Genomic DNA, 22,791 nt, shown 5'->3' on the forward strand with positions numbered 1-22,791 from the left:
AGAACTGGAAAAGACAGAGAGGAGTGGGGGTTTTCAGACAGAAGTAAGACTGGTAGCTGCCTGTGTGAGCTCTGATGGGAGAGGAGATCAGTGTTGTGTAAGTGGTGGATCATTTAAACAGTCACGTTGGGATGCTGTACCTGCCTTCCCACCCACAGACCACCTGCTACCACAGACAGACAAGTACGTAAGTGCGTGTGAGAGTTTGTGTGTGCAGCAAGGGGGGGTGAGGACATAAAAGTGGTCCTCTATGCTATTTAAAGGTCCGTCAGTGAGAGTGCAATGAACACAGTATGTCAGTCCTCTGTGGAACTGACAGGAGATTAGCGACTGGAGGATCTGTAGACTGGGACCAACAGGAACACAATATTCAGTCCACAGGAGGCTGCTGAGGGGAGGACGGACCATAATATTGGCCATAACGGAGCGCATGGAATGGCACCAAACACATGGAAACAATGTGTTTTATGTATTTGATACCGTTCCACCAGCCCATCCTCCCCAATTAAGGTGCCCCCATCCTCGTGTGATTCAGCCATCTAATCAATAAGGCCGAGGGAGGGAGGGTTGTGCTCCAACATTACTCAGTAAATTTAGCATTTTGAGTGGGAATCCTCCCCCAGTGGCATTTGGCTGTTTAAAATGGCAGCCGCCCACCTTCTGTTGACAGAGCTATTTGCAACTTTATGGCTGGCCTGGTGCAGCAGTCTGCACTTCTCCAATGTATGATATTGACTGCAGTAAACTGCCCCACCCGTGACACCCACAATATTTATGGGTCTGTGTCCCTCATACACAGCCGTTTGGGCTGTAACTGTTGGCTTTTGCTGTTGCGGGCTTTCTGCTTCGATTCATCCACACAAATGTAGTGTCCGGATGGAATTGGGATAAAATATACTTTATGCCTCTAATAAAGTTTATGCCTCCACCCAAGGGCTCAAAATCTCAGTGTCAATTTAATTTGTTCTCATAGGATTCTTGTCCTCTCTCCTCGTATTTAACAGTTTTAACTCAGCATTTTGCTTTTCCAAACTTTGCCAAAATATAAACATCCACCTCAGCATCACAGCAGCAGACATCTTTGCTGCTCATCCTTCCAGCTCTGGTTCTCTGGTTTAGATAGGACATATTTGAATGGGTTCTCCCTGATTGGCTACAAGGTCAGACCATGATGGTCACAGAGGTTCCTTTAGTTCTGAATGAGAAAACCCCTGTCTGTGTTCTCTGTGCTCCGTCCTCTCCCTTTTACTGCAGGTTGCCCAGTAACATCACCATCATCTACAGAATTTTGAGCCGCAATGGCCACCCAGCAGTCTCTATTTTCAGCTCTTCACAGCTGGCGCCAGATACTGTATAGGGTCTAACAGTGAAGAAGGGATAGCAAGGGGTGGGAAGGTTCAGGTCTATGATTCAGATGGATGTCATGTCTTCTCTCGTTTCCGCTTGTTGCTGTTCTATTTCTCTCACTGTGCTCCACCTTACCTCTACTTCTCCCCTCTTCTTGTCTCTTCTCATCCCTCGTTCCCTTGCTTCTCTCTTTTCTTCACTCTACTCCTCCCTTATTTCATTCAGCTCACTTGTCTTCTTTTGTCTCTTTCAGTAAGCTCCCTAGCTGGGCCAGGGCTGTGGTCCCTAAAATCTTCTATGTGACAGAGAAGGCCTGGAACTACTACCCCTACACCATCACAGGTAACCACTCCTAGGACCATTACACTGTAACACCTCTACACTACTACCTACACCATCACAGGTACCTAGGACCATCACAGGTAACTACTACCTACACCATCATAGGTAGGACCATTAACCACTGTAAACTCCTAGGACCATTACCTCTACCTACTTTTTATTTTTTTATTTTACAGGCAATCACAGGTAACCAGTCCTAGGACCATTACACATCACAGGTAACACCATCACAGGTAACCTACTAGGACCTACACTGTAACACCTCTACACTACTACCTACACCATCACAGGTAACCTACTAGGACCATTACATTGTAACACCTCTACACTACTACCTACACCATCACAGGTAACCTACTAGGACCATTACACTGTAACACCTCTACACTACTACCTACACCATCACAGGTAACCTACTAGGACCATTACACTGTAACACCTCTACACTACTACCTCCACCATCACAGAAGAGCAGTACAGGAATGCACAGTGTGTCTGATAATGGAAAGGAGGAAAGGGGATACCTGGTCAGTTGTACAACTGAATGCATTCAACCCAAATGTGTCTTCCACATTTAATCCAAGCCCTCTGAATCAGAGAGGTGCGGGGGCTGCCTTTATCGACATCCACGTCATCAGCGCCCGGGGAGCAGGTGGTGTTGGGGGTTAACTGTCTCGCTCAAGGTGAAGAACGACACATTTTTACACCTTGCCGGCTCGGGGATTCAAACCATGGACTGTACTGTACTCTGATAGACATTGTGATAATAGTCTATAGCTAGGTGATGGACTGTACTGTACTCTGATAGACATTGTGATAATAGTCTATAGCTAGGTGATGGACTGTACTGTACTCTGCACAGGGACTGTTTGTTCTGGCTGGCTAGTTTGGACTGGACTGACTAAGAGCTCTATCTGTTCTCAACCTTCTCTATCTGTTCTCAACCTTCTCTATCTGTTCTCAACCTTCTCTATTTGTTCTCAACCTTCTCTATCTGTTCTCAACCTTCTCTATCTGTTCTCAACCTTCTCTATCTGTTCTCAACCTTCTCTATCTGTTCTCAACCTTCTCGATCTGTTCTCAACCTTCTCTATCTGTTCTCAACCTTCTCCATCTGTTCAGACCCAACGTATTCCCCCGCTTCATCCCTCCACACACACACACACACACACACACACACACACACACACACACACACACACACACACACACACACACAGACACACACACACACACACAATATTTCTTTCCTCAGAGAGAAGAATCCCAATAGCTTGTTGGGAGGGATGAAGGGAGTGATGGATGATAACATGATGAGAGGATCATATTATTATAGCGCTGTAAAAGAAAACAAGCTCCTGCTGCTCCTTGTTGTCCTTCTCAGGTGTCCTCTTAACACATGATGCTCTCTCTCCCTCTCTTCTCTTGTCCCCTCTTTCACTCCCCCTCTCCCTCTCTCTCTCTTTTTCTCTCTCTCCATCTCTCCTCTTGTTAAACTCCCTCCCCTCTTTCACTCCCCCTCTCCCTCTCTCTCTCTCCCCCTCCCTCCCATCTTTCTCTCTCTCGCTCTCTCTCTCTCTCTCTCTCTCTCTCTCTCTCTCTCTGTCTCTCTCTCTGTTTCTCTCTCTCTCTCTCTCTCTCTCCTCTTGTTAAACTCCCTCCCCTCTTTCACTCCCTCTCTCCCTCTCTTTTCTCTCCCCCTCCTCCCCCTTCCTCCCATCTTTCTCTCTCTCTCTCTCTCTCTCTCTCCCCTCTCTCTCTCTCTCTCTCTCTCTCTCTCTCCTCTTGTTTAACTCCCTCCCCTCTTTCACTCTCTCTCTCCATCTCTCTCTGGTCCTGGATTCTTCACCTGCTGTGACGCAGAGTACACTGTGAGTATACCACTGATGTTCCTTACACACGCACGCACGCGCACACACACACACACACACACACACACACACACACACACACACACACACACACACACACACACACACACACACTGTGTCACAACCGGCCATGATCGGGAGTCCTATAGGGCAGTGCACAATTGGCCTAGAGTCGTCCGAGGCTGGAGCGGGGTAGGCAGTCATTGTAAATAAGAATTTGTTCTTAACTGACATGTCTAGTTAAATAACCTAGTAGACATGCAGAGCAGTCTGCCAGAAGTCAATGGTTAGGTGAGCTGTGCTCTGATGACAGACAGAAGAGTATGAAATGTTGTATTCCTGTAGAATTCCATCTCTGTTTTATATCAGTGAATGGTTCCCCCAGAGATGTACAGAGCAGCAATACAATGCCACAGTAATGCTGTGTGGGTCCTTAAATTCCAAATCTAATAGCTAAATGATCCTTGGTTTGACCATCTTAAAACAATTCCATATGTTCACTGAATAGCTTAGACTCTTATGTAAAGCACAAGCTCAATTTGATTAGGCCTTGAATGTCATTAAAGGGACTTCAATATGGAATATTATTTAATTCGCCTATAATTTTTCAATTAGTTTTACAGACAGCTTCATCTATTGTTCTGGTTCTATATTTAGCCATTGAGGATTTATTTTCAACCACCTCAGTCTGCGTCCTAAATGGCACCCTTTCCCCTATATACTGCACTTCTTTTGACCAGAGTCCTATGGGCTCTACATAGGGAATTGGATGGTATTTGGGACACAGCCTCATTCATGTATGGGCTTTTACTGAAATTATTAAAGGAGAGCTGCTCGGTTACACAATGCACTGAACCTGGTGTGTGTGTGTGTGTGTGTGTGTGTGTGTGTGTGTGTGTGTGTGTGTGTGTGTGTGTGTGTGTGTGTGTGTGTGTGTGTGTGTGTGTGTGTGTGTGTGTGTGCACACTTTAATGAGGCTAAATTAATGGAAGAGGTGGAACACGTGCTCATTAACAGGAGTTGACTACATATGATATTGTGTCAGTAGATTGGGTGTAGTATACAAACAGCTCTGTTGAAGTGGAGGGATTGAAGGCGTCTCCTGCTGTGTCGTTTTGTAGGACAGGAGATGTTATTTAAAGAAACAAAAGGGATGGATGTGCTGAAGATAATGTTGGTTCAGATGAAGATAAGGACACACCCTCTCTCTAGATAAGCACACACACACACACAACCTCCTGCAGCAAGCCTATAGCCTGGGCCCCACCCCATGCTGCTGCGCTGTGGACATATTCATTCCTTCCCATTCTCTCTATTCTAAAGAGGCGTATGAACACACACACATACAGAAACACACTCAGTCTCTCATACCGTTATGTAACTGGAGATCTATTGAGCTTTATTGTAATTGCGGTGTTAAAGAGTTAATCTAATCAAAGCCTATGGTGAGAGCAGTGTGAGTGATAGTTGACTAGCCATGGGGGGATGGGGAGGAAGGTATGAGTGATAGTTGACTAGTCATGGGGGGATGGGGAGGAAGGTATGAGTGATAGTTGACTAGTCATGGGGGATGGGGAGGAAGGTATGAGTGATAGTTGACTAGTCATGGGGGACGGGGAGGAAGGTATGAGTGATAGTTGACTAGCCATGGGGGACGGGGAGGAAGGTATGAGTGATAGTTGACTAGCCATGGGGGATGGGGAGGAAGGTATGAGTGATAGTTGACTAGTCATGGGGGATGGGGAGGAAGGTATGAGTGATAGTTGACTAGTCATGGGGGATGGGGAGGAAGGTATGAGTGATAGTTGACTAGCCATGGGGGATGGGGAGGAAGGTATGAGTGATAGTTGACTAGTCATGGGGGACAGGGAGGAAGGTATGAGTGATAGTTGACAGCCATGGGGGACGGGGAGGAAGGTATGAGTGATAGTTGACTAGCCATGGGGGGATGGGGAGGAAAGTATGAGTGATAGTTGACTAGTCATGGGGGACGGGGAGGAAGGTATGAGTGATAGTTGACTAGTCATGGGGGACGGGGAGGAAGGTATGAGTGATAGTTGACTAGTCATGGGGGAAGGGGAGGGGGAGTGATAGGGGAGGAAGGTATGAGTGATAGTTGACTAGCCATGGGGGACGGGGAGGAAGGTATGAGTGATAGTTGACTAGCCATGGGGGACGGGGAGGAAGGTATGAGTGATAGTTGACTAGCCATGGGGGACGGGGAGGAAGGTATGAGTGATAGTTGACTAGCCATGAGGGGGGGGGACGGGTTGACTAGCCATGGGGGACGGGGAGGAAGGTATGAGTGATAGTTGACTAGCCATGGGGGACGGGGGAGGAAGGTATGAGTGATAGTTGACTAGCCATGGGGACGGGGAGGAAGGTATGAGTGATAGTTGACTAGCCATGGGGGACATGGGGGGGAGGAAGGTATGGGGGACGGGGAGGAGTGATAGTTGACTAGCCATGGGGGGGGGAGGAAGGGAGGAAGGTAGCCATGGGGGACGGGGAGGAAGGAGTGATAGTTGACTAGCCATGGGGGACGGGGAGGAAGGTATGAGTGATAGTTGACTAGCCATGGGGGGACGGGGAGGAAGGTATGAGGGGACTAGCCATGGGGGACGGGGAGGAAGGTATGAGTGATAGTTGACTAGCCATGGGGGATGGGGAGGAAGGTATGAGTGATAGTTGACTAGCCATGGGGGACGGGGAGGAAGGTATGAGTGATAGTTGACTAGCCATGGGGGATGGGGAGGAAGGTATGAGTGATAGTTGACTAGCCATGGGGGACGGGGAGGAAGGTATGAGTGATAGTTGACTAGCCATGGGGGATGGGGAGGAAGGTATGAGTGATAGTTGACTAGCCATGGGGGGGATGGGGAGGAAGGTATGAGTGATAGTTGACTAGCCATGGGGGGGATTGGGGGGAGGTTCAGGGTGTGGACGAGGAGCCAGTAAATCCACAGGGCGATATAATATAATCATTATTACTGAAGACAGGGGCAATAAAACACACACAATCACACTCAGCATGACACACACACACACACACACACACTGCCCATAAAACACCTCACCCTGCAGGCTGACCACAAAGACTCAGGAAGATATTCCCTCTGTCTTTCCTGAGCTTGTATGGATAGTGGTAGAAAGATACTATCCCATCTCCCATGGAGATCCGTTTCCCCAGTGCTCCACACCTTGTTGGAGATGATTCGGATTTAACCACTCTACATTTAGGTTATGTCCCAAATGGGCAATAGCCTATGTAGTGTTTTGGCCCACTATGGGACCAACATAGTGCGTCCTGGTCAACAATAGTGCACTACATAGGCAATAGGGTACTATTTGGGACTCAGACATAACAAGTCAAAATATTGTCTTAATGTGTCTATATTCTGTGTGTAATCTCCTGCTGTTCTCTCCTCTTCTCCAGTGCTCCTTTCTGCCAAAGTTCTCCATTCACATAGAGACCAAGTATGAGGACAACAAAGGCAGCAATGACAATGTCAGTATGGTTGTCTGTGCATGGTCATGGTGTGTGTCTGTGCATGGTCATGGTGTGTGTCTGTGCATGGTCATGGTGTGTGTCTGTGCATGGTCATGGTGTGTGTCTGTGCATGGTCATGGTGTGTGTCTGTGCATGGTCATGGTGTGTGTCTGTGCATGGTCATGGTGTGTGTCTGTGCATGGTCATGGTGTGTGTCTGTGCATGGTCATGGTGTGTGTCTGTGCATGGTCATGGTGTGTGTCTGTGCATGGTCATGGTGTGTGTCTGTGCATGGTCATGGTGTGTGTCTGTGCATGGTCATGGTGTGTGTCTGTGACTGGTCATGGTGTGTGTCTGTGAGTGGACATGGTGTGTGTCTGTGAGTGGTCATGGTGTGTGTCTGTGAGTGGTCATGGTGTGTGTCTGTGAGTGGTCATGGTGTGTGTCTGTGCATGGTCATGGTGTGTGTCTGTGACTGGTCATGGTGTGTGTCTGTGACTGGTCATGGTGTGTGTCTGTGAGTGGACATGGTGTGTGTCTGTGAGTGGTCATGGTGTGTGTCTGTGAGTGGTCATGGTGTGTGTCTGTGAGTGGTCATGGTGTGTGTCTGTGAGTGGTCATGGTGTGTGTCTGTGAGTGGTCATGGTGTGTGCACTTGAATGCCACATACAACATTCAGTCCCATCTTTTTCTCTCACTTCTAAACGAGTGGATGGAGTCAGAACAGGGGGATGCTGGGATGAATAAGAACACGGGTCTAATATATTCACAATGCCCCAACCAACTCATCAGAATGCACGTTTATTTCATTGGCTAGCCTCTCCCTCACTAAAATCAGTGAGATTACCATTCAGTCTGCGGGCTTCAGGGCCCATATTCATAAAGCATCTTTATTTGGAGTGCTGATCTAGGATCAGGTTCCCCTTGTTCAAGTCAAAACTTGTCCTAGATCAGCACTCCAACTCTGAGAGGCTTTATTAATATGGGCCCAGGCCTCCGAGTCAAGTGGAAGTGGTTCTTTCTCCAGCCTTTCAATGTGGATCATATCAAATCAAGTTGGATATGGGTTTATCTGTTGGGGCGGCAGGTAGCCTAGTGGTTAGAGCATTGGGCCAGTAACTGAAAGGTTGCTAGATCGAATCCCTGAGCTGACAAGGTAAACATCTGTCATTCTGCCCCTAAACAAGGTAGTTAACCCACTGTTCCTAGGCTGTCATTGTAAATAAGAATGTGTTCTTAACTGACTTGCCTAGTTAAATAAAATATGGATAACTGTGGTCTGTGTGTTAGGAGAGGGTGATAGGAGAGTCTATATTGTATACCTCTGTGATAGGAGAGTCTATATTGTATACCTCTGTGTTAGGAGAGTCTATATCGTATACCTCTGTGATAGGAGAGTCTATATTGTATACCTCTGTGTTAGGAGAGTTTATATCGAATACCTCTGTGTTAGGAGAGTTTATATCAAATACCTCTTTGTTAGGAGAGTTTCAATACATTATCTTGGTTGGGTTTGCTATCAGATGCCCATTGCTTCATGTTACACAATGGGTTTACTCATAACTCATCCCCCTTCTTCTGGTTTGAAGGACATGTCAAGGACATCCTTAGTACACCATATCTGCATCTCAAATGACAATCTATTCCCTATATAGTGCACTACTTTTGACCAGAGCCCTGCACTGCATAGGCAATAGGGTGCCATTTGAGATGTAGACAACAGTTGTTTTCAGCCGCGTTCGCCTGCTGCATCTTCTCTTTGTGAGAGTTGGTATGTCAGGGAGAAAAGGATGATTGCCTACAGCTCCTTGGCTACATATTTGAATTCCCTACAGTATGAAGGACTGATATCCAGACAACCAGAGTTGAGAGAAGGGGGAGTAAGATAGAAAGGAAATAAGATATAGGGAGATATTGTGTGTGTCTGTCTGCATCTCTGATCCAGTCCGTTAAAACAAGGACTGTTGCTTCTTGTTCCTGTCACCACTGATCCTCATTTCCTGGTGGGGGACACATTGACCTTACCATTCCACAACATTTACATGATGTCATATCATAAAACTGATCTGGTCTGTCCTGGGTCGTGTTCATTAGGACATAACGGAAACCATTCAAAATGTTTTGCTATAGACAAAAGAAAAGTTTCTTATTGGACATTTCCAGGTAATCCCTCCCTGTTTCAGATGATTTTCTTGTGTTTGGTGCAAAACGAACACGACCCTGACTTCATTCCTGAGACTAAAGTATGTATTTGCTGAATTTTAAATTCATCCCATCAATGCCTCAATTTCCCAAGGCTTACTTCCTCTACTCTCAAAGACATCATTATTCAGTTCAGTTTTTCATCCTCTCAGTCTACTTATCATGCAAAGGTTGGTAGATGAATATACATTGATGTCAGTAATGGATGGATTTTTGTCTGGATTATTCAACTATTTCAAGGAGGTTATTACTGCACCAGCTCTGTCTCTGTCTCTCCTGTTTCTTTCTCCCTGCTAAATGAGCTAAATGTATCCTCCGGGCGAAAGCACCTGTCACCTGACGAGGTCTAATGGCTTTAATGAGGAAAGGAGTAAAGCATTCATAACCGTTAAAAGCCTCGCTTTCCCCCTTCAAACAATGTGATTCTCTATATGATTGGCAGCTCTGGCCGATCAGTATCATGAAATGCTCGCTCGCTCAATTTATCCAAACATCAGAGCTCCACCTAGTGGCTGCTGTGGGAATGACCGTTGATTAAGCTTCACTCCTAAGATCACTGATATACATCTACATAGATAAGGTGTGGCTGAAATACAACGTCCTCATCATGGAGAACAGTTGATTATGTTCTCTCTCTCTCTCTCTCTCTCTCTAAAATGACATGCCCATCTCTTTTTCTCTATCCCTCAGATCTTTGACAGCGAGCCCAAAGGGGAGGAGGAGATAGAGGTGTGCTTAGTGGATATCGCCTACGACGAGATCCCAGAGCGCTACTACAAGGAGTCTGAGGTGAGGAGGTCAAAGGTTAGAAGTCAAGGGTTAGGAATCCCAAGTCACTGTTTCAGCAGCAGTGGACTTCGACAGTCACAATTCTCCATCGTTTTCCAGTACAAGTGTGTACTTGTACACTCACCGGCATGGATTTAAAACCATATGATTGGTGTAAGCATTGGCTGGCGTGAGTTTCTACCATTGTTAAACCCATGTTAGAATGTGTGGAAGTGTACTTTTTGGGAGGAGTGGGGGGGTGAGCTCTGGGTGCTAGCAACCTGGTCGTTTCACAAAGTCAGAAAAAGTGTAAGAGTCTGATAACAAAATATCTAAGATAGTGCAGTTTTTCTAAGACTGTATTATCTAGAACCTAAACGGGTTCTTTGGCTGACCCCATAGGAGAACCCTTTGAAGAACCCTTTTTTTGGTTCCAGATAGAACTACTTTGGTTCTAGGTTGAACCCTTCTACCTGGAACCAAAAAGGGTTCTCCTATGGGGACAGCCGAAAACCCTTTTGGAACCCTTTTTTCTAAGAGTGTGTACAAATCCCCATTTCTCTCATATCTCATTTGCTCATTTCTCCTCTCAGCCCTGATGGTCAGCTAGCTGCTAGTTTCATCAGAGAGAGAGACCTCTAGCTGGTCATATCTCCCCTCTCAGCCCTGAGGGTCAGCTAGCTGCTAGTTTCATCAGAGAGAGAGACCTCTAGCTGGTCATATCTCCCCTCTCAGCCCTGATGGTCAGCTAGCTGCTAGTTTCATCAGAGAGAGAGACCTCTAGCTGGTCATATCTCCCCTCTCAGCCCTGAGGGTCAGCTAGCTGCTAGTTTCATCAGAGAGAGAGACCTCTAGCTGGTCATATCTCCCCTCTCAGCCCTGATGGTCAGCTAGCTGCTAGTTTCATCAGAGAGAGAGACCTCTAGCTGGTCATATCTCCCCTCTCAGCCCTGAGGGTCAGCTAGCTGCTAGTTTCATCAGAGAGAGAGACCTCTAGCTGGTCATATCTCCCCTCTCAGCCCTGATGGTCAGCTAGCTGCTAGTTTCATCAGAGAGAGAGACCTCTAGCTGGTCATATCTCCCCTCTCAGCCCTGAGGGTCAGCAGCTGCTAGTTTCTCAGAGAGAGAGAGCTGGTCATATCTCCCCTCTCAGCCCTGATGGTCAGCTAGCTGCTAGTTTCATCAGAGAGACCTCTAGCTGGTCATATCTCCCCTCTCAGCCCTGATGGTCAGCTGCTAGTTTCATCAGAGAGAGAGACCTCTAGCTGGTCATATCTCAGCCCTGAGGGTCAGCTAGCTGCTAGTTTCATCAGAGAGAGAGCCCTGAGCTGGTCAGCTAGCTGCTAGTTTCATCAGAGAGAGAGACCTCTAGCTGGTCATATCTCCCCTCTCAGCCCTGAGGAGTCAGCTGGTCATATCTCCCCTCTGCTCAGTTGCTAGTTTCATCAGAGAGAGACCTCTAGCTGGTCATATCTCCCCTCTCAGCCCTGAGGGTCAGCTAGATGCTAGTTTCATCAGAGAGAGACCTCTAGCTGGTCATATCTCCCCTCTCAGCCCTGAGGGTCAGCTAGCTGCTAGTTTCATCAGAGAGAGAGACCTCTAGCTGGTCATATCTCCCCTCTCAGCCCTCTCAGCCCTTAGCTGGTCATATCTCCCCTCTCAGCCCTGAGGGTCAGCTAGATGCTAGTTTCATCAGATAGAGAGACCTCTAGCTGGTCATATCTCCCCTCTCAGCCCCGAGGGTCAGCTAGCTGCTAGTTTCATCAGAGAGAGAGACCTCTAGCTGGTCTTGGCTGCCATTAACCATGTTCACTGCTGTGTCCCTGCTCTCATACACGTTCCATTCTTTCTCTTCACAAGCCTCAGGGAGGGTTGATGTAGGGGTGGATGGAGGGAAGGGGGTGGAGGAATGGAGGAATACACGGCGTTATCTTCCTCAAACAGCCTCTTAAAGCTTCTCACTCCTCTGATCACCAACTGGCTATCTGCCTCTCCATACGTGTGTGTGTGGGGGGGGTTCTAATACCATGTCTGTTATTAGAGTCAGGGGGACAGCAATGGATCTGTCTTTTATGTTTGACCAGAGGACGGGGATTGATGCCCTAGCCACCAGATGCTTTTTCCTGGAATACAATACAATGTCAACCAGCCTATTTAAGTATATTTGATTTGATCTGAGCCATTTTTAGATCCCTGATACCTGCTGTGTTCAGGAGAGCAGAGACTTAGTCTTATATGTTGCCAACTGCAGTAACGTTTCACTTGTCATTGTTCAAATGTAAGTACAAAGAGATGATTTTGACAAATGGTCATACTATTACATTAAGCTAGGGCTGCAAAATTCTGGTAAATTTCCCCAAATTCTCATATTTTCCAGAAATCCTGGTTGGAATATTCCTGGAATCAGGAGGGAATAAACAAATAAATTGGAATATTCCAACCAGAATTTTGGGAAAGTTGCTGGAATTTTGCAACCCAAATTCACATTATACCAGAACAATGATATACAGTTGAAGTCGGAAGGTTACATACACCTTAGCCAAATACATTTAAACTCAGTTTTTCACAATGACATTTAATCCTAATAAAAATTCCCTTTCTTACGTCAGATAGGATCATCATTTTATTTTAAGAATGTGAAATGTCAGAATAATAGTAGAGAGAATGATTTATTTCATCACATTCCCAGTGGGTCAGAAGTTTACATACACTCCATTAGTATTTGGTAGCATTGCCTTTAAATTGTTTAACTTGGGTCAAACGTTTCAGGCATCCTTCCACAAGCTTCCCACAATAAGTTGGGTGAATTTTGGCCCATTCCTCCTGGCAGAGCTGGTGTAACTGAGTCAGGTTTGTAGGCCTTCTTGCTCGCACACGCTTTTTCAGTTCTGCTCACAAATTTGATATAGGATTGAGTTCAGGGCTTTGTGATGGCCACTCCAATACCTTGACTTTGTTGTCCTTAAGCCATTTTGCCACAACTTTGTAAGTATACTTGGGGTCATTGTCCATTTGGAAGACCCATTTGCAACCAAGCTTTAACTTCTTGACTGATGTCTTGAGATGTTGCTTCAATATATCCACATAATTTTCCTTTCTCATGATGACAACCTGCTAGGTTAATTATCCTATCCTGCTGCGTAAGTTCTCCTAACCTGCTACATAAAGTCAATTCTGTTCGTAACTGTATACCATCTAGTCCCAGAGTTCTCTCCTGGTAAGGTCACATGATCAAGAAGCACCTGAAAAGCAGACTGTGCACATAACATAGCTTATACACCCCCACACACACACACACACACACACACTCACCTCTGACCCAACCTAACCAAACGTTATAACGCGTCTCATCTGCAATCACGTAAAGTGCCTCCAGTTTTCTCCTGTGTGTGTGTGTGTGTGTGTGTGTGTGTGTGTGTGTGTGTGTGTGTGTGTGTGTGTGTGTGTGTGTGTGTGTGTGTGTGTGTGTGTGTGTGTGTTTCTGTGTGTTTCTGTGTGCATGCGTGTGAGACGCATCCCTTCTCACCATCCCAACACTGAGACACCTGACCTTGCTAATGAGCATTACAGTATAATGAGTCCCCAGGGAAGTGTGATTAATTCATGCGTAATGGGTACTGTTTGTAATGAGAACCCCCCCCAGCGGGCTGCTCCAGGCTGAGCTCTCCATGAGACTTGTACCCACCTGGTACCTACCATCCATTCTGCTGGACTGCTGGACAAAGAAACATGGTTCATTCATACTTGTCACGATGTTTACTGCAAAACTCATTGGGTCAGGAATTGAATTGCATTCCTGTATAGAGACAAAACAATGAGGTGAGACAGTGGCACTAAGCTCATGAGGTATGTGAAAGTTATATTCTTCAATGTCACTATGTCAAAAGATGTCCAACATTGGATGCACCAATCCCGGTCTGTAGCTTTAATACTGTCCATACTGTGTTTCCATGGTTCCCTGTAGGACTTGCGGTACTTTAAATCAGAGAAGACAGACCGGGGTGTTCTGCAGGAGGGCTGGATCGACAACCAGGAACCCATCATGTGCTCCTACAAACTGGTGACAGTCAAGTTCGAGGTGTGGGGTCTTCAGACACGGGTGGAGCAGTTTGTACACAAGGTCAGTCCAGTTATGTCCACCCACCATTTCTGTATTCACACACACAATTCAATTTAGCCCCCTCCACCCCTACCTATACCCCTGTTCCCCCTCTGAGCTGTCCCTCTCCTTGCCTAAGGGTCTCTTTCCCTAACATCACACACACAGCATTACTCATACAGGGACACACATGGCTAACATTAACTGGTGGAGGAGTGGAAGAAAGACAGAGAACAACTCTTAAAGTTCATCCTCTCTGACTCATCCTCTCTGACTCACTAAGTCTTCTAACCTCCTTTCCTCTCTGACTCACTAAGTCTTCTAACCTCCTTTCCTCTCTGACTCACTAAGTCTTCTAACCTCCTTTCCTCTCTGACTCACTAAGTCTTCTAACCTCCTTTCCTCTCTGACTCACTAAGTCTTCTAACCTCCTTTCCTCTCTGACTCACTAAGTCTTCTAACCTCCTTTCCTCTCTGACTCATCCTCTCTGACTCACTAAGTCTTCTAACCTCCTTTCCTCTCTGACTCACTAAGTCTTCTAACCTCCTTTCCTCTCTGACTCACTAAGTCTTCTAACCTCCTTTCCTCTCTGACTCATCCTCTCTGACTCACTAAGTCTTCTAACCTCCTTTCCTCTCTGACTCATCCTCTCTGACTCACTAAGTCTTCTAACCTCCTTTCCTCTCTGACTCATCCTCTCTGACTCACTAAGTCTTATAGCTTCCTTTCCTCTCTGACTCACCTGTCCTCTCACTAAGTCTTCCAACCTCCTTTCCTCTCTGACTCACCTGTCCTCTCACTAAGTCTTCTAACTTCCTTTCCTCTCTGACTCACCTCCTTTCCTCTCTGACTCACTAAGTCTTCTAAACCTCCTTCCTCTCTGACTCAGTCTTCTAACTCCTCTGACTCATCCTCTCTGACTCACTAAGTCTTCTAAGCTTCCTTCCTTTCCTCTCTGACTCACTAAGTCTTCTAACTTCCTTTCCTCTCTGACTCACCTGTCCTCTCACTAAGTCTTCTAGCTTCCTTTCCTCTCTGACTCACTAAGTCTTCTAGCTTCCTTTCCTCTCTGACTCACTAAGTCTTCTAGCTTCCTTTCCTCTCTGACTCACCTGTCCTCTCACTAAGTCTTCTAGCTTCCTTTCCTCTCTGACTCACCTGTCCTCTCACTAAGTCTTCTAGCTTCCTTTCCTCTCTGACTCACCTGTCCTCTCACTAAGTCTTCTAGCTAACCCTTTTTCCTGACTCACACCCTTCTTTCTCTGACTCACCTGTCCTCTCACTAAGTCTTCTAGCTTCCTTTCCCTCTGACCTCCCTCCCTCCCTCCCTCCTTTCCTCCCTCCCTGTCCCTCCTTCTCCCTCCCCTCTCCCTGACTCCTCCTCACTCCTCCCTCCCTCACTCCTCCTCTCACTTCTCCTCTCCTCTCTGACTCACTTCTCACTTCCTTTCTCTCTTCACCTCTCTCCTCCTCTCTCCATCCTCAGGTTATCCGTGACGTCCTGCTCCTAGGACACAGACAAGCCTTTGCCTGGGTGGATGAGTGGATTGGTGAGTTTGCATCTTGTCTCTGTCCCAGTTAGTTGACATGTACGCTCAGATGTGAGCTAGCTTGTTTATACTGTGTGTATGTATATATTATTATTATTACATTTTTTAAATGTATATTTCATAGTATTTGTATTTTAGTGAGTAAGGAGATGGAGAGGGGGGAGATGCAGACTAGTGCTGGGGCCAGGATTCTTACCCACACTGAGGGGTGACGTGTATGTGCTGCAGTGGCCAAGTTACCTGCTAGACCAGCCTCTGGTGCATAACTACTATCTACTTCTATGTGACCATGATCTTCGCTCTGCCTAATGTAGGACCTGGGCCACGGCACCAAGCACTACTACTATCTATTATCTGTATATTTGAGTTTGTGTTCATTTGACTGTTTCCTGAAAGCTATCTCAAAATGTCAGTAACTCATCTATACAAGCATTGATTTGTGTTAATAACCATTATTTTGTATGAGGTTTTTAGTCTGAGAATTTCTTGTCTAAACATGTCTTCAGTGTTTCATTGATTTGCTTCACTGTTTCAACATGAGCAAACAGCTTATAAAATGGATCTGTGTGGCCAGGATGGTCAAACACAAGGTACACTGCAACAAGACCTGAGTTCAACACTACAGTGTTTCAAATAGCTTAAGCGGTTGCTTTAACCTGCCTGGAGAGCCATGAATTATGAATTATGTACTTAACTTTGTGTTTGTGAAAAGCTGACGCATCACGATTGTCATGGAGAAGGAACATAAAACATTCTTAATTATAACAATAATGATTCATTATTGATTGATTCAGTATTTATAAATGTTATTTTTAATCCCAGGCCGCAGTCCCCGTCAATGTAAATAAGAATTTGTTCTTAACTGACTTGCCTAGTTAAATAAAGGTTCATTTAAAAAAAATATAAAGCCCATTTCTCACAACCAATACGCTTTCTCGCTGACCTTCATCAGAGAAGCTCCCACTTGAGATGTATCCACTGCAAGATAATGATTCAGAGAGTCTGCACACAGGTACAGAGAGCACTTGACTCAGTACTGTATGGGTCATAAGATGAGAGAACGTGACAGTATGCCAAGAGTCAGTAGCTATTTTATTTGGGACTTACGGAGCCTGGCTTTAACGATAGAGGAACATTTAAGACCACACGAGCCTGCTCTTTATCCCTATTCACATACAACATGAACTAGTATACAGTACATAATTAGCACAGTAGATACACTATAGCCTTAGGTCAATCTAGATTGCATTGTTCCCCTTCCTCCAAGAGCTGTGGGAGATTCAGTGAAAGTGGCTGTATCACTGGAGGCCACTGAGGGGAGGACGGCTCATAATAGTGCCTGGAACGGAGTGAATGGAATGCAATCAAACACATTTGATACAATACCACCAATTCTACTCCAGTCATTACCACGAGCCTGTCCTCCCCAATTAAGGTGGCACCAACCTCCTGTGGGCTGTATATCATCTGGGTCATATTAATTTAGCACCAAACAGAAGAAAATCAACTGAATCAGAGGGACTACCTGTCCAATAAGAAAAACAAGTTTTGATGTTCTGTTGCAAAACATTTTCAAACGTTGTGTGTCCTAAACGAACACGGCCCTGCTGTCCAGCTGTGGTCCTTCCCTCCATCCTTGCATTGTGCTTTTCCACAGCCTACATTACTAAGGCTTGTCAAATAATATTCCTGAGAGCGTGTATCTTATACCATAAACCACCACTATATCAAACCACCCTGTGTCCACCCACTAATGCGCTGCTCCACTTCACATTAAAGGCCCAGTGCAGTCAAAAATGTGATTTTCTGTGTTTTATATTTATTTCCACACTACACTCTTACAAAAAAAGGGTTCCAAAAGGGTTCTTCAGTTGTCCCCATAGGAGAACCCTTTTTGGTTCCAGGTACAACCTGTTTTGGTTCTAGATAGAACCATTTTTGTTTACATGTAGAAAGGAACCAAAAGAGTTTTACTTGCAACCAAAAAGTGTTCTTCAAAGGGTTCTCCTCTGCGGACAGCCGAAGAACCCTGTAAGGATTTATATAGCATCTTTTTTTCCAAGAGTGTATGAGGTTGAAATAATACTGTTAAATTCTGAACATTATGATAATTCCCTTTTAGTGTTGGAGCTATCTAAAATGTCAGCCTGTTTTGATGGGATGGAGTTTTGGCCTGCCTGGTGACATCACCAGGTGGTAAATTAGTTCATAGACTGATAAGAAAGAGTTCCAAACCTCTCTGCCAATAACAGCTGTTTTTTCTCCCATCTCAGACCACTCCCAGACAGTCCTATAAAAATTATTGCTTGAGAAATTGTTCTTTGCTAAGATACAATGTTTGTTTCTATTTTACCATTTTAATTGAAATCAATCACAGTAAGGTACTTAATTGTTCCCCCAAAATGATTTGATATTAAGATTTTAAAAAATGTCTGCATTGGGCCTTTAACCTATATCCATACCTGCCCAGTACGTACTCTATCTCACCAAGGGGCTGCTTTCCCAGAGCCAGGTAAAGTCTTTGATTTAAATACTACTTCTCAAATGAGAATCTCAATTGAAAGTGCAAGTGTTTGTCAAAAATGGTTAACTATCTGCAGACTACGCCGACTTCCTCAGCTCTTTATGGTTGTGACCACCTGACCTCTTGCCGACCCTTCCCACAAGACCTTGCTCCTCCTGCACAAAGTGCCCTAGCTAGCTAACAGGTGGCATGGTGGTGGTCTGGAACATCTCCACAGATATAACTTGGGATGATGTGCAGGAGTACCAGAAACACGTACATTAGAGTTGGCCATGTCCAACAACCACAGCATAGCACAGCATAAACTCACCTGCCACCCACCACCATCACTGGACATGGTAGAGAGCCTTGTGACAGCTAGCCGTATGTCTTCACTCTTCCTTCACTGTTTCTCTGTCTGCTGGTGACTCATCTCCCTCTTCCTCTCTGACTCATTTCATGTCATCCATTCAAACGCATGTATTGTCATTGACTGAATCAAACTTCATGCTTTGTTTGTCCTACCGGAACGGCACAGAACACGTGTACAGACCCAAACACACACACACACACACATACACATACACACACACACAAGTGAGCAAGTCACTGTTAGCATTTCACTGTTAGTCTACACATGTTTTTTACAAAGCATGTGATGAATTTGATTTTATTTGACACACTCACACACGTACACACACACACACACACACACTTGTGAGCGAGGATGATGACTGTGTTACTGTGTCTCCTTTGGAACACACACAACTGATTATGAATTCAGATTTGTGTTCAGAGCAGGGAACATCCTTTCATGTATTGCTTGTATTCATCTCCAAGAGCCTTTGAAATGGAAACTCTTTTAAATGCAACAGGTGAAGTCAGATACGTATTTACTGTATAATGTAATTGTGTTATTACACTACAATGCTAAGACATACAGTAGATGTCATGGGGTTGAAATATATCCCTCTCTCTCCCCCTGAAGAAATGACCATGGACGAGGTGAGAGAGTACGAGCGGGCCACCCAGGAGGCCACCAATCGTAAGATCGGCCCCTTCCCCCCATCCATCTCCATCACCGAGACCCCCTTGGCCTCAGTGGCCCGCAACGGGCCCTCCAGCGCCCCCTCCACCCCCCTCTCCACGGAGCCTCCAGAGTACCTCTCCGTGCCCAAGGACCGACCCAGGAAGAAGTCAGCCCCAGAGACCTTGACCCTCCCCGATCCCAATCGCAGGGACTCAGGCTTCAGGCTGGCTAGCATCTTCTCCTGGGGCTCAACCCCTAGCCCCCAGCCTGAATGAGAGGGGGACCCATAGGTGTGGTATACACCTATCTACATTCAGGGAGTGGCCATTTTGTCTCCTAGACAACTTATGTAAAAGGGAGTGTTGTTCACAGACCTCCTGTAACTTGGTGGTGTGGTAAACGCCTCTCCACAGACAGTTGCTGGTATCACCCTGAAGCCAGCCACTGTCACCAACTAACTGTGTCTTGGTCTGCTTTTGCAAAGAGAGAGTCAGTCTGATCACCACGCAACACTTGGAGAGGAGTCTCAAGGCACACACCAAATACATGTACGTGCAAACACACACTCACGCACATACACACACACACTCACACACACACACACACACACACACACACACACACACACACACACACACACTGAGTGTCTTTTAAAAACCTCTTGAACCTCTCCATTGGTCCCATTAAAACACAGCAACCAGCACCATCTACCAGCCAGAAAGCTCATGTGGAGGTCAATTATAGTCTGATTTAATTTAGTTCACATTCCTCTGAATACTTTGCTTCTCTTCAGTGTCTCAGTCCTCTTTCATCTCAGTTGATACTGTATCTCAGGGTTTGTTACCTAGATACACAGAGATCTGATAAATAGACTCTTCAATCAGCACACTCAATCTTTCTTCATATGGATATAAATGTGTGGGATGATCAAACTCATTTCCTCCTCTCTCCTTGCAGTCAAGCCCTCTTATTGGTTGGAAATTGACGCCATGTAATTTCAGATGTAATTGTGTGTTGGTTGTTATTCATGGTTTGTTGTAGGTCGCTGTGAACAGAGTAAAACGGTGGATTTCAGGAGAGTGTTATTTTATCCTGTGTTTTGTTTTGTAAATAGGTATATTTAAGAGTTATCTATTGTAAAAATGCTGAATTCATTGATGTCTTTCAATGCTATGGAATTGCTGTATTCTCTGCATTGGAGAGAGAGAAAGAGGTCTGTGTAGAGCTCTAAAGTGGAGGCGTTCTCTTTCTGAATCTGAATTCTGTTGGTATGGTTTTGTTGGCCATGGTGCCCTTTTAAAGACATATAGAAAAATGCATGGTCTGAATATCCAGCCTCTGCTTTTCTTTTAAACTGGGGAGAAAATGTACCTTTGAAATGTCTGTCTTCTATACGGTATGGGGCTTTTCCTTTGCTTGTTACAGACTACGACAGGACAAAACATCTGATCAATGTTGTGATTTGGCTTTTAGGGATGATTTAAGTCATGAATTTGCAATCATGTTGTTGTTGTGTTTTATATCAAATCAATAAATTAAATATTGCTCAAACATCTGGTGTCATTCATATAAACGAAATGACAATACGTGGGGGAATTGTGATATCTGTAGTTCATCAGTTTCTTGTTTAGTTTATTAAACTGAAGTGACACATGGGTTAGGTTAGTAGGGTCAACTTGTGACTTGCAGTCACTGGATGCTTATTGTACGTTGGGGTAGGGTCCTTGCTATAGCTTTTTTACAACCAACCTACATTGTTTATGTAAATAGCATGTTGTGGAAGGGTCCAGACACTTTTTATGTGATTTCACTTGTTTTTGAGAAACTTACCCCCAACCAATGATTCATTTCCTCATCCTAGTTGTGCACTATGGGGGCTCTGAAACAACATGAACAAAGGTGGGGAAACACTTTTAGAGACAGAAAAGCTTTAAGTATAGTAATGCAAGTCTTCACATGTTGTACACATTACATTGTGTTATTTCTAACTTCCGCAACATTATATTCCATTTTGTTGAGACTCAAGTGATACCTCTCCGTCCATTCTACATGAACTGCCAAAACAAAAGAAACACGAGTAAATGAGGAATACAAAGTATATTGAAAGCAGGTGCTATCACACAGGAAGTTCCAGACACTTGTAGAATCTATGCCAAGGCACAGTGAAGCTGTTCTGGCTCATGGTGGCCCAACACCCTATTAAGACACTTTATGTTGGTGTTTCTTTTATTTCGTCAGTTACCTGTAGCAGCAGGCTACACAGAGAATGGAACAGCTGGATTGGGGAAGCAGCTCGAGTCGCAATAAATGGAATATAAAGTCCGGAATGACACAATTTCATGCTATACTAACAGCGTTTTTGTTTCTAAAAGGATGTATTTGGGTGTTTTTGGAGCATTTGTTCATGTTTTTTCAGTGCCACCTTACTGCAAAACAAGGATGAGGAGGTATGAGAGTGTAAAGTTCCTTGGCGTCCACATCACCAACAAACTAACATGGTCCAAGCACACCAAGACAGTCGTGACGAGGGCACGACAAAACCTATTCCCCCTCAGGAGACTGAAAAGATTTGGCATGGCTCCTCAGATCCTCAAAAGGCTCTACAGCTGCACCATCGAGAGCATCCTGACTGGTTGCATCACTGCCTGGTATGGCAACTGCTCAGCCTCCGACCGCAAGGCACTACAGAGGGTACTACGAACGGCCCAGTACATCACCGGGGCCAGGCTTCCTGCCATCCAGGACCTCTATACCAGGCGGTGTCAGAGGAAGGCCCTAAAAATTGTCAAAGACTCCAGCTAGGCTGGTCATAGACTGTTCTCTCTGCTACCGCACGGCAAGCTGTACTGGAGCTCCAAGTCTAGGTCCAAGAGGCTTCTTAACAGCATCTACTCCCAAGCCATAAGACTTCTGAACAGCAAATCAAATGGCTTCACAGACTATTTGCGTTGCCCCTCCCCCTCTTTTACACCGCTTTTGTTATCATCTATGCATAGTCACTGTAATAACTCTACCTACATGAACATATTACCTCAACTAACCAGTGCCCCTTCAAATTGACTCTGTACTGGTACCCCCCTGTATATAGTCTTGCTATTGTTATTTTACTGCTGCTCTTTAATTACTTGTTACTTATATTTATTATTCTTATCCATATATTTTTTAACTGCATTGTTGGTTAGAGGCTCGTAAGTAAACTTTTCACTGTAAGGTCTACACCTGTTGTATTTGGCGCATGTGACCAATACAATTTGATTTGATGAAGTGTTAATGTCAAATGCACAAGTACAGTGAAATGCCTTTCTTGCCAGGTCTAATCGCAATAATGCAGTAATCAATAAGAATAATACAAAAATAACAATGTAGAACAAAAACACAAGAAATAAAAAAACGAGAAAGTAAGTAAGAATACTATATACAGGGTCAATGTGCAGGGGTACTGGAGTGACAGAGGTAGATAAAGGATTGTTTTGAAACAGGCAGGAAGCAGGTCTCAAACCCTCAACCTTGTAGCCCGAAGTCCAGCGTGCTATTGACTGAGCAGCATGCTCAAGTGGGAGAGTGGATATCTGTGCATATAAACCCAGG

General features: G+C 45.2%; 1 protein-coding gene across 1 annotated transcript in view; it reads left to right on the top strand.

The window, feature by feature from the left end:
- The window catches only part of pitpnc1a (phosphatidylinositol transfer protein cytoplasmic 1a), a 106,209-nt gene extending 85,455 nt beyond the window's left edge, over positions 1–20,754 (top strand). Inside the window, exons 3-9 of the mRNA XM_042319204.1 lie at positions 1,601–1,689; positions 3,553–3,560; positions 6,997–7,068; positions 9,943–10,041; positions 13,985–14,140; positions 15,607–15,670; positions 19,162–20,754. Of these exons, the coding sequence (XP_042175138.1) occupies positions 1,601–1,689; positions 3,553–3,560; positions 6,997–7,068; positions 9,943–10,041; positions 13,985–14,140; positions 15,607–15,670; positions 19,162–19,478 (805 nt within the window). The 3' untranslated portion in view covers positions 19,479–20,754. The remainder of the gene's footprint in view (positions 1–1,600; positions 1,690–3,552; positions 3,561–6,996; positions 7,069–9,942; positions 10,042–13,984; positions 14,141–15,606; positions 15,671–19,161) is intronic.
- Positions 20,755–22,791: the final 2,037 nt, after the last annotated feature.

This window comes from Oncorhynchus tshawytscha, unplaced genomic scaffold (assembly GCF_018296145.1).
Source record: "Oncorhynchus tshawytscha isolate Ot180627B unplaced genomic scaffold, Otsh_v2.0 Un_scaffold_1341_pilon_pilon, whole genome shotgun sequence".
Classification (NCBI taxonomy): domain Eukaryota; kingdom Metazoa; phylum Chordata; class Actinopteri; order Salmoniformes; family Salmonidae; genus Oncorhynchus; species Oncorhynchus tshawytscha.